This window comes from Vespula vulgaris, chromosome 24, assembly GCF_905475345.1.
Source record: "Vespula vulgaris chromosome 24, iyVesVulg1.1, whole genome shotgun sequence".
In the NCBI taxonomy this organism is placed as follows: domain Eukaryota; kingdom Metazoa; phylum Arthropoda; class Insecta; order Hymenoptera; family Vespidae; genus Vespula; species Vespula vulgaris.
In genome coordinates, this window is record NC_066609.1 from 1,900,027 (window position 1) to 1,918,444 (window position 18,418).

Here is an 18,418-nt window from a genome sequence, read left to right on the forward strand (position 1 = left end):
GTTATTTCATTTTTCGTGATTGGTCACTCACATAAAACATTCTACAATATAATCAATATGATTAGAATTTAGCATATATATATATATACATATATATATCCATATATATATGTAATTTAATATTAATCGTGAATATTTTGTGTTCTTTAATATTGACTAGAACTCTCAGATCGGTTAGTTTATACTGATTTAACCGGTAAACTTCAATCTTCGTTGATTCAAGTCAATGCATTCCTGTGATTCGCAGGGACGAGTATGTAAACAAACATGGCGACTTCTAGTCCACGCGTGGAAGATTTGATAAATTATTTTAAATCGCATAACAAAATTAGAGAGCAACAAAGTCATTCGGCTAAGGTTCATAGCGTTGGATGGAGCTGTGATGGAAAATTATTAGCTTCAGGTTCCTTTGACAAGTCCGTTTGTATATTTTCTCTTGGACCAGACCGATTAGTAAGTACTATTAAAAATTAATACAATTTATAATTTATATATTAATTATACAGAGAGTTTTTGTTATATTATAAATAATATTTTCTACAGAAACAAGAAATAACTTTTAGAGGACATGGAGGTAGTGTAGATCAATTGTGTTGGCATGCATTTTGTCCGGAATTACTATCAACTGCAAGTGGAGATAAAACCGTTCGTATTTGGGATACACGAACCCAAAAATGTACTGCTAATATCAGTACTAGAGGGGAAAATATTAATATATCATGGTCACCTGATGGTAATACCATAGCTGTTGGAAATAAGGAAGATCTTGTAACATTTATTGATGCCAGGGTTATGAAAATACGTGCCGAAGAACAATTCAACTTCGAAGTGAATGAGATTTCATGGAATAAGGATTCTGATACATTTTATTTAACAAATGGTCAAGGCTGTGTACATATTCTTAGCTATCCAGAATTAGAATTATTACATGTGATAAAAGCACATCCAGGAACGTGTATATGCATAGAATTTGATCCAACTGGACGTTATTTTGCAACTGGCTCTGCGGATGCATTAGTGTCTTTATGGGATGCAGATGAATTGTGTTGTTTAAGAACATTCTCAAGATTAGAATGGCCAGTAAGGACAATATCCTTTTCTTATGATGGACAATTATTAGCAGCAGCATCAGAGGATTTAGTTATAGATATTGGTGAGGTAGAAACAGGAGAGAAGATAGCTGATATTCCAGTTGAAGCTGCAACATTTACTGTTGCTTGGCATCCAAAACAATATTTACTTGCTTATGCTTGTGATGATAAAGATACATATGATAGAAAAAGAGATGCTGGTAGTTTAAAAGTATTTGGATTTGCTAATGACTGAACTACATTTAAATAGTTTTATAATTTTATGATAAAAATATTTTTATCTATTCATTTTTTGTTTATCTGTTAGGTAATATTATTTTACCTAAGTAGATAGGATAATCTGTATAATAATTATTATACAAAGAAACTGAACAAAATAAGTAAATTATTATATTGATCTATTATAATATTTTTATTAATTTCCATAACGAGTTTTTAAAAGCAATTCTGCTGCTTTATCAATAATATCAGGATGACAAAATGTATTGACAATATCTTTTGATAATTGAGAGAATAGTTCTGTCTTATTTACAGAAATCACAGATGCAGGTATATTTGTTTGCGATAGTTCATCAATACTAGTTAAAAATCTTTCCCTTTTAAATTTTAATAAATCTTGTAACTCTGATTGCTCCAGATTATGAAGTAATTTTACAAAAAAAGGATACTTTACAGATAAATCTTCAACAGTCCATACCAAACTTTTTACTCTCTTTGTATCCAGTAACTTTTCACTATCAATTTGTTTACATTCTAAAAGAGTGTTTTCCAACTAACAATAAAAAAAAATTGTTAATACAAGTGCTTTAAAAATTTTTAATTATGATATAATTATATATTAAGTCAAAAACTTACTATTTTCATATTTTGAGAAAGAGAACAATGTATTTCCGCAGGATTGTCACACACTTTTTTACCAATTCTGTTAACAATTAATTTAACAAGCGCTTCCTTAAGGCGTGCTTTATTGTCTGTCTGTAGAGGTAACCATATATTGACACTTACAGTCAAATCCAAGGATTCTACATAGTGCCACCAACCTTTTGGAACAAATAAAACATCTCCTTTTTCAAGTGTAATAGATTTTACTTGCCCTGAAAGCTTTAATATTGCTTCTTCTTCCACATCTGTCGGACAAAAAAAATTAAATTCACTATATATTGTTGATTCTTCATAAGGAACTCTTGTAGGACGAAGTTTATCAGTCGAATTTGGTGGAAACAATATCCATTGTTTTCTGTAATTTTTAATCAGAAAAAACTACATAAGATTAATTAGATGTAATACATATTAAAATCGTATATATATATATATATATATCAACCTTCCATGAACCTGAGCTACTAAATTGCATCCATAAGAATCAAAATGACAATTTGTATGCGCGCCTTTATTTCCAATCCAAAGAGTAGAATCATGACCATCTTTTTCAATGCCAAATCTATGCCAATTTAAGGAATTAAGTAAATCAGGCTTATCCTGTATCCATTCATGCATATACTTGTAATCAAAGTAATACCATTTATTGTTATTAGTAGAAGAATTTGATTCTTTCACAAATTCTGCAAGTGTCATTGTTTTAGTATGACATTGATTTTCCCATTGTGGATACTATAATAGATAATAAAAAATATAAATTATATTTTTTTTTTTAACAAATTAATGAATTCATAAATATGAATTTCTTTTAAAAGAATCACGATGAAAGATACCATAGATCTTGAATTATATCCAACTCGAAATTGTAATTTCTTATCTCCAAATTTTTCTATAAGTTCTGACAAATTCCATTGCAATAATTGCCATATAAATGAACCATTCCCATCTTGTAAAATATTATGAAACACTACTGGTTCTTGTAAATCAAAAATAGCTTCTTTCAAAGTTTCTTCATTTGGCACATTTGTCTCTTCCATTGTATGTAATATTTGTTATATATCACATATCTTATTTAAACAAAAGATTTCTGCACGAATAATTCCAATACAATTAATGCTATTTATAATATAATACATATCGTATCATTTAACTAATATCTACTTAAATAACTAATACATATTTTCAATCTGATGCATCTAATGCATTTCATTTTCCCAATATTAGGTTATTATAGAATTTTATAATTTAGTTTTCCGCGCCACTAGATGGCGCATGACAAATTTCATATTAAGTTCAGTCAGCAGAGGGAAATACTATCGAATTAAAATATAACCTAAAAATTGTATAATAATTGTACACTTAATCTTGTTAATGATATCCTTATTTTTCTTAATGAATTTTTCTTGTTGAAAATAAAAAAAAAAAAACATGTTAAGATCGATAGGTTTTTATGCGGATCATTTAAAGACGTTGGTTAGACCATTTTTAAGCACGACGACAGAAAATGTTTTATTACAGAATAATGGCACAGATTTTATTTATCAGCAAACACGGGTATCCACCTTTTTAGATATTGTTTTTATTACTTATGTATTTTTTATATGAACTATGTATATATATATATGTGTATGTATGTATGTATATGTGTGTGTGCGTGTGTATATATATATATTTGTTTTCAGAATGCTTTTATTTTGAGAAGAAAGTTTAAACCACCACTTTTCAAAAAGTACGAAAAATATAGAATGCATAGACCTAAGTATTTTGTTTACAATTTTGTAGAACATACTGAAAGCAAGAAACAGGCACCAATCAAACTGTTATTAACATCTGATGTAAATAAGATTGGTTCAAGGGGAGAAATTGTTTCAATACCTCCTGAAAAAGCTTATAATAATGTCATTCTACCTAAGTTAGGAGTATATGCAACTCAAGAAAACATTGACAAATATATTACAAAAAGTATTGATGAAGGACCTAAACTTTCTTTAATAACACAACAAGTAATAAATACCTTATCAACTATGAATTTATCTGTAACATTATCACAAGAAGTTCCATGGACTATAGAGAAATGGCATTTAAAAGTAAGTTTCCGGAAAGCAGGATTTTATGTACCCGAAGAAGCAATTACTTTACCAGAAAAAGCTATATCTGGACCTGACTTATCTCTAGAAGGAAAACAATTTTATGTCATTGTAACAATTAATAATAGTGAAGAAGTAAAAGTTAGGTGTAGGATTCATCATTACAATGTATTTGTAAAGGATTTTTGGAAGCATTTATTGGAGCCAATTTTCCCAGAAGATAAACCAATATTAGATTCTATGCCCCTACCTCGTAATATACAAAATTTAGAGTAAAATGTATCAACTTCCTATATATTTAATTGTTAATAAATTTATAATACTAAATAATTTATTATTAATTTAGTAAAATATTAAAATTAAAAAAAGCTTGAAATTGTAATTTAATTTATGCAATCAGATATTATCTCTAACATTAAAAGCAATGATATAGATTAATACAACATACAGAATTATGTTAAAACGCGCGTGTGTGTGTATGTGTATATGTGTAACCACCTATATTTTGCATACACACACATACACATCCATTGGGACCTTCTAGTAATCAATATAATTCGATTCTCTTATAACTTCAAAAATATATCATCCCATTTGTCAATAATTTATTTATCTAAAATGTTAACCTCTAAATATATATAGTATCCTAGTAAATGTTCTATATTTAATAATTTTTATATTTATTAGTTTAATTATGGATCAAAACCAATTTATATGGGATGAAATTTCTGAAGGTATAGTACTACCAAGGTAAAAAAAAATATTTTTTTTTAGAATTAATACAAAATAAATCAATTATTATTTTGAATTTTGTGTCCTTCTTATAATTCATTTGTATGTAAATTTTACAGAATACAAAAAATAGATGATGAGCAAATTAAAGGACGAACAATACCATCTGAAGTTGTAAATTCATCAGAAATTTATTGTCCCCATAATTATTTAATTTTAAATTTTCATGAAACATTGAATCCAAGTCAGAAAGTAACTAATATAGATCAATAATTAATAATAAATAAATTTAATGATATGTTAACAAGAAATATTTTACAGATAAAATTTAGAAAGTATTATTTACGAAAAGTAGCTCCTAATGAACCAGATGTAATCATCTTACAAGATATAAAAGATCTTGTCATGTTTTTACTGATTAGTCCTGTCAACATTAAATTTATAAATTTCTTTCATTTGCCTGTTGTTGATCATTTTTTAAGAGCACTTATAATATATTTTCAATATTATATAGAAATATGGGAAAAATTAATGGAGGAACGTGTAGCTACTCTAAAAAAGGCACCAAATCCATTAGCAGGTGGACATAGAATTAAATATGCTGATGAATTGCATATTTTACGATGTATGTTAAGTAAAGAATATGCAGATTTAATAGTAGGTTGCCAGGATACAGTACACTATCACCATATAATAAGTGGGAAAAAAAGATCAAGTATGACACAGTCACAAGGAGAAAAAGATCTAAGAATATTTGAAGTGCTAATTAATATATCTCATCGTGTTGTATGGATAGCTTTACATCGCAAATATTTTCACTTAATTGGTAAGTTATGATACATTATTAACACAAGTATATTTATTCCATCACTTTTGAACATGATCGATGAAAAATATGTCTATTGCATTACAGTACAAAATACAACTTTTTATTATTTATTGTTTTTTCTTTTGCTGTATGTATCATACGCTTATTAATATGTTTTCCTAGAGTCAGAATTACATAGACTACTCAGAACTGAAATCTACAACACTGCAGAAAGAAGAAGTGGTTATACCATTAAAGATATGTTAGAAAGTGATATTTTTGTACTACATGGTCCACAGATACAATCTAAAAGAAAATTGCTTAGAAATTCTCCTTTAATAGAGGAATTAATTTATTCAGAGTGTAACTTCCAAGTTTTATCATTAGGTAATACATCTGCAAGTATTATTCATATTAATATATTGAATTGAATTTGGTTCAAAAATATAATAAAAAATAATAAATTTAAATTATTAAGAAACATAAAGAAATAAACTTTTAATTCACGTATGTTATTAATTTCTGTTTTAATATATAGAAATGATAGATATTGATGTATGTGATCCACGAATTGCTTACTTACACAATGCATTACTTATTGAAGAAGAGATGTTGCCTAAACTTGGAATTAAAATAGGCATACTTGGACAAGAAAGATCCAATTATGATTTAATGTTAATGTTGCTTGATTCAGAAAATTCTAATCATGTTGAAAAAATTAATCAAGCTGAAAAAAGTTATGAAAAAAAGAGCAGTATATCTGATAAACTGGCACAAAACAATCTGGTATGCTTTTTATATCATATGTACATAATAAGTAACTTTTCAATGTCTTGTATCAATGTCATAAGAAAGAAATAATAATTGCATTTATATTATAAAAAGGACTATAATCAAAATATTATGAGAATGCCTTCTTTCGAACTTGAACCTGCATTAACAGATGTATTCAAAGTAAAAAGAATTGATAAATCGACTAGAAAATATTCTAAAGTTCGTGAAGATGCTAGGAAAAAATGGATTATTAGACAAATAGAGAGTCATAATAAACAGTTGGATACATATTCTATTATAACCATGACTTAAAAATCAAGTCGAATGAAATCCAATTTAAATGATCTGGTAAACAGATACTTTAACAAATAGGTAAACTTATTTGCTGGTATTACAATAAAAATGTATCATACAATAGTATAATCCAATTACTTGTTATTTTAGCTCTACTTTATTATCAACATAACAGTTGTAATTAAATCAAAATGTATGTTTTATAGAAGATTTAAAATTCATAAGAATTTTTACATAAGAACTATTGTAACAATCACATTTTTATCAAAATTGAATTGAAAATAATATTATACTGAAAGATTCCATTGATTTCAGAATATAAATAGAAATTAATCAGCAGTCACTTTGAAATTTGTGTTTGTGATAAATAAAAATATTACACTAATTAAATGTAAAAAAGATTATTTGTAATACAAGCGAAAGAAAATATATAATTAAATAGAATACTGATAAATGTTATCTGGCTAACATGTAAATCCAATGAATTTACATATACCATATATTTAATCTTTAAAAAATGCTTAATATATCACACTAATAGAGGATAAGTGAATGGGTCAGATAAACTGAGTATTTTAAGACAATGTAAAAAATATGCTTATTATAATTGATAATGTCTAGTCAAGAGTAATAATGTTGATATTTTACAATGAGTCACATATAGATACACTCGAAGCAATGCATTTCTTTTGATTAAATTTTGCATTGTCCTTTTCCATAAATAATTACTATTTACCTATTCACTAACATTCTACAAATAACAGTATTTGACATTAATTTATTTCCAATATGAGTGTCCAATTGCAAATATTTTTATAGTTTCATTTATACGAGATTGTTACTAATATTTTTTTGCAAGTGGTTTTAATAATTCATATTTAATTAATGTACTCCAAAAATGTGGAATTTTGTGAATTATCATTTTTAGATAAATGACACGCACGTTTAAAAGACAAAACTAAGTACCCTTTATTATTTGTATATATTTGGCACTAAGATTTTGATAATAAAAACTAGATTTTTTTTCAAGCAAATTTATATATCTGTTCTCTTGTACTTATATTCAGTGCAGATTGTTTAGTGATAACTAATAACTGCAATGCATAATAACTTTATATGTTTAATTCTTAGATCACTCAATTATCGATATGCATTAAAACTATGATAATTTGTAATCTATTTTCACGATATATCTACAATCAAGACTGTACTTTGCATATTTCTATAGAGTTATGATATTTTAGCAATAAAATGGCAGTACATAACTCTTATATTTTGTAATAGCAATCTAGTCTTACTGTCAGAATCTGTGCCTCAACTGGAAATTGATATATACATTGTACCAAAAAAATTAAGACGAAAGAATTTCTTTCTTACTGGAATAATAAAATAATTATAACGCGTGTCATTTCCAGATTGGTTGCAAATTATTTTGCGCTTATATTAATGAACGGTATTAAAAATGAAACTCTTTCAGATCATCTTCGGTTTTTTACTCATTTCTTACAGCTACTTATCACTGAATATTTGTCTACATGAATATATTACAAAATGGATAAAATAACGGTATTGATCATTATGTGTATGTATTATTAATATTCACGATTACTTCAATGAATTATTACAACACAGAACTAATGGAAAAAAAAAGAAAAAAAAATAGTAATCGTTCAGAGATATACAACACATATGTATTTTTATATAAATTCAGTCATATCCCTGTAAAACTTTATTTTATGCACAAGATGTTTAATGAGATATAATTTAAAAAAAAATGGTTCTGTTCATATGTTAACCAAGAGATCACTTTTTGGATATATTATAACATTGCTTGATCAGTTATGAAAAGTTGGAAAAGATCTGAGATTTGTCATTAATAATTTGTTATTTAATAACTGAAACTACTATAAATAAAAAATGCAAATGATTTAGAGATTAAGATCATCAACATATAATAATTCATGGTGTAATTAGAATAGAAATGCAAATATACTATCCCAAAATTTCATAAAAAGTTTTTTTTAGATATTTTACATAAATATCATTTTTTAATATGGTGATGACATTATATCTAGATCTTTTTAAGTTTATATATATATATATATATATATATATATATATATATACATATATATATACATACATATATATATACACACGCACACACTACAAGGAATTCATAAAAACAAAAAAAAATGTTGAAATTTTTCAAATCAATCATAATGCATGAAGTAAAAAAAACAAAAAGATTAGTGACACTTTTCCAAATCAATTATAATGCACTTATTTGCATTTATTTGCTTAATCTATATCAAATGTGATATAATTTTATATATTGGACACATTTTGTCTTTTTTAATCATTTAGGATAGTAAAGTAAATCGAGTAAATTTAGTTTTTGTAACTATGAGAAGATAAAAATAATATATAGATGAAGCAATTAAGTAAAATGTAACAAATAGAAAGAGAAAAATAGATGATCATGAAATAGCTCTATTAATACACAATGTCTAATTATAATAAAATTCTAAATGTGTGACATATATATAAAAGAGAATATATACCTTGATATTTTTGCAATATTCTGAATGTTGATATCCTGAATGCTGAATGTGTCAATTATATTTGTGTAATATAACTTTTTGCATCTTCATTGCCCATATTTTGAAAAATTAATGTAATGAAATGTATTACTAAATAAATCTTCGTTAACTAAAATTTGTTGGTATGTTCATAGTAAGCTGTAAATATACACTACAACTTTAAACTATGAACAGTTTTCTTAATTAGCTATTAATTGGAAAAAATGGAATTCTTAAACATTTACAAGCTGTATGTCATACATGACATTAAATCTAGCCATGTGTTACCTAGTGTCCATCATCCTAAATTGATAAGTTTACTATTTTTCTTGTTCACATTCTATATATGCATATCAATCCCTGCCAATGTCTTCAACATGTGCAACTGTGTAGTAACAAGTCAGTGACACAAGTTTACATGTAGCAGCACAGACACACAAAACAGTATCTTTTTTCTACATCATAAGGAACACACGCGAATTTATTTTCTGATTATTATAGTGTTAATGTAGGTGGGGCTACGAAGCTATGTCTGACATAAGTTGAGCAAGTAAAGCTGGCTCTAAAAGTCCATGCGTTTGTCCCATTCTTTCTAAATTACGAACATCTTTGTCCACTGCTTCTAAAGCTCGTTCCAATTCTTCTTCCTCCTCTCTTGATGGTTCATATTCACCATTTCTACTTTCTAAAAAAGTTATATATGAACATTTAATTAAATATTTATTAAACTATACAAAATGACACTAATAGTTCTCCCATGATTGTTTGCCTGTTGTTTTTATGATATATAAAATTAAATAATAGTTACCAATAAATAAATCATTAAACGCATCTGCAGGTAAATTGTTGAGTACATTTCCAAAGTCATGTTCTGTTGGATCCAGAGAAGCAAATACTTCATGATCACTTAACTCGACTTTTAGACCTCCTCCTAGTCCAAGAGAACTTAATCCCAACCCTAAGTTTAAATTCGAAGAGTTTGAGCTTCCTTGTGTTACACTCATATTATTCAATGTCTTAATGTGACTTTCACTAGAGTTCATTTGGCCCATATAATGACTCTCTTCTTGTGCTAAAGTACCTTTGGTCTCTAATTTATTTGCAGGAGGTCGCTTTCTTTTCTTTGGCCTGGATTTTGGCTTAGGCCTTGGGATGGTAGGAGATGCTGGTTTTTTCCGTGCTTTCTTTGGTTTAGACTCTTGAGCCTTACGATTATAATTATCCCTTTTTCTAGCATGCTCTGGACAAAGTGGTAATTCATGTGCAACATCAAACACAGGAATGCAACACTGTGTGTTGTCACTAAATTTGGCAGTGCAATGTTCAAATAAAAGTTGATCTCCATTTAACATAATATGTCGAGAACAATGACGCGTACAAGGTAAAGAAATTTGTTGACATCCTTCAGCACCACATTGTCCTCCTACTAGAAGTGGCCCATCTATTATCTTACTAGTTCCTGGTGAACCACTTAAAGCTCTAGCTGTAGATGCTGGGTCCTTGTAAGCGGCTTCTAATAAACACCTTGCACGTTCACGTAAAAGAACTTCTGAGTCTGAGTCACTTCTATTTAACTGAATCAAACGTCGCCGTAACTGAGATCTTAGTTGAGATAATCTTGCAGATCGATTTAATTCTGTACTTGTATCTCCTGAAAACCAATGGCGTTGATAAACTGTCATCTCGTCTCCACTTGACTCACTATCTGATATTTCGGCTCCCGCTTTCGGATAATATAGCAACGTATGGTCCCGATTTTGTCTCCTTGACCTGAGTCGTTGCAAATTCTCTAAGTGACGTCGTTTATTTTGAACTATATTAGAATATTTTTGATCTATGCTTCTCCCACCACCATATTCCACATCCAAGTCTGTTCTTCTATCTGTAACAGTTCTATATCCTGCACTTGGCACAGGAGTTAGTTTTGTCCTTTCTTTTATACATTTGCCTTTACTTTTTTTACAATTTTGCATCACTTTAGAACTTTTAGTCGGAACTACTGTACAGTTTCTTCCTGCTGCTGTAGTAAATGGTTCTGGTTCACTAAAAATATATGGATCAACATCTTGGTGAGCCTCAGTTTTCAATAAAGCCTTCAAGCGATCTGAAAACTTCAATTTATTGTCCATGTTTGAGTTTCCAGACGTAGGGACCTTCATTGATTGCCACTCTTATTCCAGCCCATTCTATCTGCATTCTCAAATATTCCACACATCAAAATTCTTCTTATCTAGATAAAACTTAGTTTATGCGATATACCAAAACTAACACTTATATACACTTTTTATTATGTAAATAATACTGAAAATATAAAAATTAAAAATAAATTCATTTAAATTACATCACAGTTATAGATTTTTTTTACACTTAGGCCTTAAAGCCTTATACATTTGCACTAAAACAATATGTACGCAGAAAGAAACTTGAGTAAAAAATCTCATATATTACAAAATAATATGTAATATTACTTAATTGCTAAATATTTTGCTATGTACTTAATCGTCTATTTAAACTTTACATATATATATATATATATATATGGATACATATAAAATCGTCATGGTATGCATATTAATACATTCAAACTACATCCAAATTATATGATTTCAAAATCTGTGTATAGATCCCCGATAATATGTATATTACTTTACTAATACTCATAACAAGTTCTTTGAAAATATGTTTAATATCTTATGGATAAACGTTTAAGAATTTTCAAACTATACTGTTATTGTATTTGGATTTAAATTTGAATGTACATAGTGTTTACATAGACTCAATTTAAGCAACAAGCATGAGACTATAGTACATATCTATATGAAAGTAAAAACAATCCTTTTCTTACATAGCAGTTTATAGCTAACAAATCCTATGCATCTTTAATCAACTGCAATATATGGTGCATTAAGATATAAAATATTGCTGAAGGAAGTATCAATAATATCTGACAAGTTAAAATCATATTAAGAAGTGTTCTTTTTTCAGCGATGACATGAGCACACACAACGTTGGAGGTCAACAATATTTGGTTATGTTCACCCCTTGCATTGACAACGAGACACCATAGAAAATATTGCGAACAAATTTATCAACGACGTAACATTAAAAATTCATTTAATCATTTCTCTGTTACATATTAAAAACTTTGTAACAAGAGTAAAATATCTATGATTACGCACATAAAATTGCCTTTATCTAGTGGTTGCTTAGCTCGGGGTTTAACGTAGTTTAATCGAAATTGGAACAACAAGAGATTATTCCAAATAATAATGGTGACTATTGTCCAATCAGAAATAACTTGACCTTTTCTTAAAAGATACACTTCAAGGAAATTTAAGATTTTCACGCACGAATTACGGTATTCATCGATAATAACATTAGAAAGACATGTCAGATGTGAGAGAAGCAAAATGGCGATCATTGCACACACGAACAATCTTTGTTGCGAATAATCCATGAAATCGCGATGATATTGGCGTAGATTCGACGTATGAACGTCCTTTGTCTATGCCTAATAATCAACTCGTTTTAGATTCGTGGTATAACAAAATGAATATAGGATAATTCATTTCTCACTCGAGAAACTAGAAGAATGTTTACTACATTGTTTCTTAGTTCGACATAACCTAACAATCAAATATTCTCTCTTATTATTAAAATTAATCATTCATTCTTCTCTTTTTTTGCCTGATATATATCAATTTTGTATTAAATAATAGTCAAAAAGTTAGAACAATCTTCCTTACGTTGGTATCTTCTATTAGGATCTTAATATTACAATGATTTTTTTACAATAATGATTAAAATTTTTTACTTTTTTCTTATTATTTAAATAAATCATACAATATTCTAGTCATAATAATTAATATATCAAAAAGCGTTTTAACAGTTTTATTTCATTTATGCATTACGTTAATAAAAAAATGAAATTATAGAATTATACTTGCGTTAAACAAACCTTATATATGAATGTAATCACTATATAAGTATATACGATATACTTATTGGAATATTTAAGAATCTATTTACTTTTATTTTATTATTGTATTAATAATAGTTGAGCTAGAATATAAAATAATAATTTAAATTAAATATTGCATGCATCAATGAAATTTAATTAATATTTTACTTCAGTTAGGATTACTATTAATTATAATATTTGATTTTAAATATTCTGTGTAAATATTAAAAAATGAAATATATCCAATCTTGATAAAAATTATAATTGTACTAAGAATAGGATTCTTTCGTTATAGATCCGTCATATATTTAGCTAGTAATTATTTTGATGTAGAAATGATACACACACTGAGTCAGCATATGTGTGTGTGTGTGTGTATCATTTACTAATCAGCTGATTTTGACAGTTAATAGGTTTTTTATTCTGACAAATTAAAAATATTTCCAAATATACTCTGTGTTAAATCGTGGATGTTATATTTGAGAATTAAATAATATAAAAAACACGTACCTATTTGCAAATTTTATGTATATACGTACCTATTTGTTTTTATGTACAAATATTGATTATATTCAGAAATGATTATGAAAGATATTAATATAAACTAGGTTGTTATATATTAATATGATGTGTGAAATTAGATTTTATTTACAAATATGTAAAAAAACTTTTCCATAAAATAAACAGATTTGGTGAGGAAAGGAAATATCATGCAATAAATAACATTTACAGTGATCTAAGAATATTATGGTAATCTTTAAAGTAATCAAAAGCATTATGTTACATGAATGTAAATATGTAACAAGTAATATTGTTCTGAATTTATCTTAACCTTCGTATTCTTAGGTCCTCTGTATAGAATACAAAACAAGATTTTAAGATTCACAACACCATGCTTGTAAACAAGACTATGTTATTACAAATGTTTTGTTCAACAATGTGCCATATAACAAACTGGATAAACGTGACATGTGTTTTTAAACCCACTGTTTTTAACAATGTAACAATCAGTAAAATAAATTTTTTGTTTGTTAGAATATAATTTATACTAAATACATTGCAATACAAACCTGTACAATTAAATGCAAAATGTTATTAACTTTTTCAATAAAATTGCATTGATCTTTGATCATAAAAAAAATTTACACAAATTAATTAAAACAATAATTTAACTAATAGAAAATATTCAAAATACGTACATACATATATATATACACACATTCATATATACATATATATATATATATGTGGGTTCATGTAAATACAACTTTTGAGCAATTCAATTCATTAAAGAATAATGTTTAATTTGTGTAATGAATTTCATTACAACAGTTTCAAAAAGTATCTACTATTAATGTACCTAAAATATATTACTGAAATACACTTAATATATATACACAGTGGTATTTATTAATAATGTATAATACTATACTGCAATGAAGTAGGTGAAATAAACTTATATGTAATATACTATTATACGATGTGACATTGTATATTAGACAATCATCATAAAGACTAATGGAACTTTCTTTTAAAAATAATTGGTAAAATAATTATTTCTCGTTTCCTGACACATTGAAATAAAATTTTTTTTGTTTTCTTACATATCCTTCGAACAAATCCTTTGACAGTATTAATCACGTTTTGGACTACAGTCTTGTGGTAGATCCAAGGGACGGTAATTCTGTTGTTACAAAAGTTGTATTTTTTGAAATTTGTTATGGGATAAGTAATATACGTTTGTTACGTTGCTTTCTTTTGAGGTTTCTGTCCTTTAATAACTATTGGCCGGCCTTTTATGAAACCTTTCTTACGTCGTGCAGTCTGAAACATTAATATTTAACCCCCCATAACTTCAACTAGATTTTCAGATTCAACAATGTAATAAGAAAAGAAGGACAAACGATACGCAAAATATTTCAAAAATCAATTCTCTAAAATCTCTAATATCTCTAATATAATTCTGACTACACTAACCTTTTTGCTAATATATGAGTTTGCATGACGAGCTATAACTCTATCTGCAATTGGGATCCTGGGTCTATTAAATTCTTTTGGTTTCTTCACCCTGTAAAAATCACAATAAAATTAAATATTTCTTATATAACGAAATAATTATTTATAGTGTTTAAGTATGTCTTATTAGACAGATTAACAATCGATATGAAGAATAAAATTACCTATAAATTCTAACAAGCCAATGTTCAGTAGTGTAAGCTTCTTCTAAATAGGTGAGCTGAAAATTTTTATTTCCTATCTCTGCATTTCGAGTACGGTCGTAACCAGAAGGTGATCTGTAGTCAATTTTAACTTCACCAAATCTATAATAACTCAACTTGTACATTAAAGAATTCATTAAAGTTGGAGATCCTTCAGAATCCACTCTAAACTCTCCTTTTTCAGAAAAATAATCACTTTCACGAATATCTTGGGGATGTTCACCCTCAGCGATCCGTATCATCCATAAAAACTTGTTAACATCATCACCAGAATATCCAATCATACCACCAAAAATAATTAATACATAATCTACATCTAAGGACGTCATAATCTCATAAGCAGCGCTTTCATTTGAACTCATTGCTTTACCCACTAATGCTATGTGTGAATTATTCCATGTATTATTATCCACAAGTGTAGTTCTATATAAAAAAGAAATGATTTTCATGTAATATAACTTAAAACATAATTGTGTATGCTGTAACTTTTACCTGTTTGCCATTCCAGCAATTTGATAACCATAATCCCACCAACTCATAACTCTAGCATCATTAGGTGTATTTTGAGCTAACCAGTAATAAGCTTCTCTAAAATCATCCAGAATAGCTCTACCACCATCATTGCTATAAGATGCTAAAACAATTGAAGGACTAGAATATGCATTACTTGTAACCCAAGTACAATGCACAGTGAACATCATTAACAAGATTAATACACCAATGATGAAACTATTTCTAAGACTGTCTCCTAATCCATCATTAGCATCTTTAGGTCTTTCATGTTTCATTCTTCTTAGTTTTCCAGCTTTGTCATATAATGCTCTGCCTGGACTTCTCTCTCTTTCTTCTTCACTTTCTTCTTCGCTGCCTTCAATTCTATCATTCCCATCTCTATATTCTTCTTTCAAGAATAATTCTAACAGTCCACTGAATGCTACACCAGCTAACATACATACAACTGGGGTTAATGTAAGCATAAGCCTTACCATTACTCCAGCGAAATATACGGCACTTATGGCATACAATATAACTAAAATATAAATCAGTTTTTTATTTATTAACATTGTTATTTAATTCGAGCATAATTAAAATAGAGATACTGACCGAACACTCTTTCATCATTAATATGTTTCATACAGTACCACAGTCCAACAGGGAATATTGTAACAAGAATATGTAAATCAAAAAAGAAACTGAACCAGGTTGTAGGTTGGTGTTCAGAAACCGATGCTATTATAGGTATATGTATTTTTGCATAACCTGTATCCCATAGAGAATAAAATCTTCCACTCCAAGGGGCAACAAAACCAGTATAAGTTAATATAACCAAAATTAGTAAAAGGACAACTGCTGTTATTGCTACCACACCACTAAAATATCTCATTTCAAATTTTGTCAGTACTGTTCGTAAATGCCTGTTGAAAAAAAACATTTATTTTCATTAAATGGTAATATCATGAATTAATTAGAAAATATATATTGCTGAATATGTCTTATAGATACCTTAGAGTAGCTACAAAAATCAGTAAAGCAAATACACCTCCTGCAGCCATGTGTTCTGATGTTCTAATTGGTTGAAAACCAACAAATGGTATTTGCATACTTAACAGAAGTCCCAAAATATAAAATGTAGTATAACTTGTAAACAAACGATTACTAAATCGATTCATGACTAACAATGTAAATACATGAAATGGTATAAGATTAATGATGAAAACATATCCACCCCATGCAGATACCATATAAAAATATGACAGAGCAGTCATTGAAGCCCAAAATATTGATCCAGTTTTGACTGATTTAACCCAAAGATAATAAGTAATTTGCAATGCAAATATTGCAATTCCCTCATTGTCATAACTTCCAGCTACTGATCTTGAAATATAACCAGGTACAATTGCAATAAAACATGCAGCAAACAATCCAGCACCAGCACTCCATATTTCTTTAGTTAATAAATAAGTAGAAATGGCAGTAAGACCACTGAAAACTGGTGCTAAGAAGACACATATATCTCTTATATGTATTGGAATATTTAAAGAATGAAGTATATAATGTATTGTCCCAGATGTAATCATAAGTCCAGGATATACTGTTCCACCTACAATACGTCCCAAAGGGTACCAAGCCCTTTCATCAAACCAATTTAAAAAGTTATAAAACCCATGTTGTACCATATATGCCGTTGCTCTATAATTGAACCTGTTATTGACAAATAATGATTAAAGAAATTTTCACAAGTGTTTATAACATATAAGTATAAAATTAATAAAAATATAAATTTTCATCTAATAAAATTCAATATTATTTTTAATTGTATACATAAAATACTAGTTTATTTTAAAAAGAAATTAACACATAATGTATAAAAAGTAGATATAAAAAAAAAAATATTACATACCAAGGATCAAATTCATGTATAATACTTTCGAATCGTATTACTGCGAAAAGTCTGGATGCAAAACCTGCTATCCAAGCAAGTAATAATACGGTAAAAGTAATCAAAGAATTAAGACCAGCGGCATTGGTTAAGGTAGAAGTTTTCATTTGCTTGGTAGTTGTTTTCTTATCAGGGAACATAATTTTTTTCGTATTTGTCGCAGACGATTTATTCGGCAACATTTTGTTCTCAGTGAAATTAAACGCTATAATGCATATTTTTTTCTCGCCTATCACTACTAACTTTTCGATATAAGCATGCAAACATGTACTATTCTTCAACACAGCACGTTGCAACTTATAATACTGCTTGCAAGAAATTATTAAACTGCTATGCGCCTAGACTAGGAGACTAGGACACGTCAAACGCCGGCTACGTGTTAATCTTGTCTTCCACAACGAAACCTTATGCTCCCTTCAAACAGATTATGAGAATGGCGGTATGTTCAAATATTCTTTGTTTCGTTAACATTAATATTGCTCTAAATGCGCCTTTAGCTTTCAACGATCATATTATGCAACATTGTCCACCAATGACGTAAGAGCTACATT

The 18,418-nt window shown here is 28.0% G+C and overlaps 6 protein-coding genes across 12 annotated transcripts; 3 read left to right on the forward strand and 3 right to left on the reverse strand.

The window, feature by feature from the left end:
• The first annotated feature begins 35 nt into the window (after window positions 1-35).
• LOC127072178 (THO complex subunit 3) lies at window positions 36-2,164 on the forward strand. 2 transcript variants are annotated; one of them, XM_051012422.1, is made up of 3 exons: window positions 36-173; window positions 248-453; window positions 544-2,164. In XM_051012422.1, the coding sequence occupies exons 2-3, from the start codon at window positions 268-270 to the stop codon at window positions 1,324-1,326; spliced, it is 969 nt and encodes a 322-aa protein (XP_050868379.1). In that variant the 5' UTR covers window positions 36-173; window positions 248-267; the 3' UTR covers window positions 1,327-2,164. The 2 variants fall into 2 exon arrangements, with proteins under 2 accessions (XP_050868379.1, XP_050868378.1); XM_051012421.1 differs by having other exon boundaries at window positions 36-453.
• LOC127072177 (HSPB1-associated protein 1) lies at window positions 1,473-3,183 on the reverse strand. The gene is made up of 4 exons (XM_051012420.1): window positions 2,804-3,183; window positions 2,416-2,702; window positions 1,947-2,328; window positions 1,473-1,863 (listed from the first exon to the last, which is right to left on the reverse strand). Exons 1-4 carry the CDS (start codon window positions 3,005-3,007, stop codon window positions 1,507-1,509), a joined length of 1,230 nt encoding a protein of 409 aa, XP_050868377.1. The 5' UTR covers window positions 3,008-3,183; the 3' UTR covers window positions 1,473-1,506.
• Window positions 3,184-3,255: 72 nt separating this feature from the next.
• LOC127072181 (39S ribosomal protein L9, mitochondrial) lies at window positions 3,256-4,426 on the forward strand. Its single transcript, XM_051012424.1, has 2 exons — window positions 3,256-3,524; window positions 3,653-4,426. Exons 1-2 carry the CDS (start codon window positions 3,399-3,401, stop codon window positions 4,331-4,333), a joined length of 807 nt encoding a protein of 268 aa, XP_050868381.1. The 5' UTR covers window positions 3,256-3,398; the 3' UTR covers window positions 4,334-4,426.
• Window positions 4,427-4,660: 234 nt separating this feature from the next.
• Window positions 4,661-8,418, forward strand: LOC127072169 (uncharacterized). Of its 4 annotated transcripts, none has more exons than XR_007785324.1 (7): window positions 4,665-4,807; window positions 4,909-5,041; window positions 5,111-5,615; window positions 5,781-5,984; window positions 6,136-6,383; window positions 6,483-6,743; window positions 6,816-8,418. XR_007785324.1 is itself a non-coding variant. In XM_051012407.1 (6 exons), the coding sequence occupies exons 1-6, from the start codon at window positions 4,752-4,754 to the stop codon at window positions 6,681-6,683; spliced, it is 1,347 nt and encodes a 448-aa protein (XP_050868364.1). In that variant the 5' UTR covers window positions 4,665-4,751; the 3' UTR covers window positions 6,684-8,418. The 4 variants fall into 4 exon arrangements, 2 of the variants coding, with proteins under 2 accessions (XP_050868365.1, XP_050868364.1); XR_007785325.1 differs by having other exon boundaries at window positions 6,981-8,418; XM_051012407.1 differs by having other exon boundaries at window positions 6,483-8,418.
• LOC127072168 (INO80 complex subunit D) lies at window positions 7,252-13,014 on the reverse strand. The gene is made up of 2 exons (XM_051012406.1): window positions 10,056-13,014; window positions 7,252-9,932 (listed from the first exon to the last, which is right to left on the reverse strand). The coding sequence occupies exons 1-2, from the start codon at window positions 11,404-11,406 to the stop codon at window positions 9,766-9,768; spliced, it is 1,518 nt and encodes a 505-aa protein (XP_050868363.1). The 5' UTR covers window positions 11,407-13,014; the 3' UTR covers window positions 7,252-9,765.
• Window positions 13,015-14,081: 1,067 nt separating this feature from the next.
• On the reverse strand, window positions 14,082-18,278 carry LOC127072164 (dolichyl-diphosphooligosaccharide--protein glycosyltransferase subunit STT3B). Of its 3 annotated transcripts, none has more exons than XM_051012401.1 (7): window positions 17,829-18,278; window positions 16,931-17,629; window positions 16,532-16,842; window positions 15,920-16,457; window positions 15,389-15,850; window positions 15,186-15,276; window positions 14,082-15,061 (listed from the first exon to the last, which is right to left on the reverse strand). In XM_051012401.1, exons 1-7 carry the CDS (start codon window positions 18,047-18,049, stop codon window positions 15,041-15,043), a joined length of 2,343 nt encoding a protein of 780 aa, XP_050868358.1. In that variant the 5' UTR covers window positions 18,050-18,278; the 3' UTR covers window positions 14,082-15,040. The 3 variants fall into 3 exon arrangements, with proteins under 3 accessions (XP_050868358.1, XP_050868357.1, XP_050868356.1); XM_051012400.1 differs by having other exon boundaries at window positions 14,082-15,067; XM_051012399.1 differs by having other exon boundaries at window positions 14,082-15,032; window positions 17,829-18,276.
• Window positions 18,279-18,418: the final 140 nt, after the last annotated feature.

What these genes read in the sequence shown, in the direction of transcription:
- LOC127072181 (XM_051012424.1), top strand. Translation starts at nt 3,399, where the DNA reads ATGTTAAGATCGATAGGTTTTTATGCGGATCATTTAAAGACGTTGGTT. An exon ending in TTATTTATCAGCAAACACGG is followed by an intron (nt 3,525 to 3,652) that starts GTATCCACCTTT and finishes ATTTGTTTTCAG; the next exon opens with AATGCTTTTATTTTGAGAAG.
- LOC127072164 (XM_051012399.1), bottom strand. Translation starts at nt 18,049, where the DNA reads ATGTTGCCGAATAAATCGTCTGCGACAAATACGAAAAAAATTATGTTC. An exon ending in ATACATGAATTTGATCCTTG is followed by an intron (nt 17,630 to 17,828) that starts GTATGTAATATT and finishes TGTCAATAACAG; the next exon opens with GTTCAATTATAGAGCAACGG. An exon ending in TGGCTTGTTAGAATTTATAG is followed by an intron (nt 15,277 to 15,388) that starts GTAATTTTATTC and finishes TGATTTTTACAG; the next exon opens with GGTGAAGAAACCAAAAGAAT.
- LOC127072168 (XM_051012406.1), bottom strand. Translation starts at nt 11,406, where the DNA reads ATGAAGGTCCCTACGTCTGGAAACTCAAACATGGACAATAAATTGAAG. An exon ending in GTTTAATGATTTATTTATTG is followed by an intron (nt 9,933 to 10,055) that starts GTAACTATTATT and finishes TAACTTTTTTAG; the next exon opens with AAAGTAGAAATGGTGAATAT.
- LOC127072177 (XM_051012420.1), bottom strand. Translation starts at nt 3,007, where the DNA reads ATGGAAGAGACAAATGTGCCAAATGAAGAAACTTTGAAAGAAGCTATT. An exon ending in GATATAATTCAAGATCTATG is followed by an intron (nt 2,703 to 2,803) that starts GTATCTTTCATC and finishes TATCTATTATAG; the next exon opens with TATCCACAATGGGAAAATCA. An exon ending in TTTCTCAAAATATGAAAATA is followed by an intron (nt 1,864 to 1,946) that starts GTAAGTTTTTGA and finishes TTTTATTGTTAG; the next exon opens with TTGGAAAACACTCTTTTAGA.
- LOC127072169 (XM_051012407.1), top strand. Translation starts at nt 4,752, where the DNA reads ATGGATCAAAACCAATTTATATGGGATGAAATTTCTGAAGGTATAGTA. An exon ending in CTTCCAAGTTTTATCATTAG is followed by an intron (nt 5,985 to 6,135) that starts GTAATACATCTG and finishes TTTAATATATAG; the next exon opens with AAATGATAGATATTGATGTA. An exon ending in AACTGGCACAAAACAATCTG is followed by an intron (nt 6,384 to 6,482) that starts GTATGCTTTTTA and finishes TATTATAAAAAG; the next exon opens with GACTATAATCAAAATATTAT.
- LOC127072178 (XM_051012421.1), top strand. Translation starts at nt 268, where the DNA reads ATGGCGACTTCTAGTCCACGCGTGGAAGATTTGATAAATTATTTTAAA. An exon ending in CTCTTGGACCAGACCGATTA is followed by an intron (nt 454 to 543) that starts GTAAGTACTATT and finishes TATTTTCTACAG; the next exon opens with AAACAAGAAATAACTTTTAG.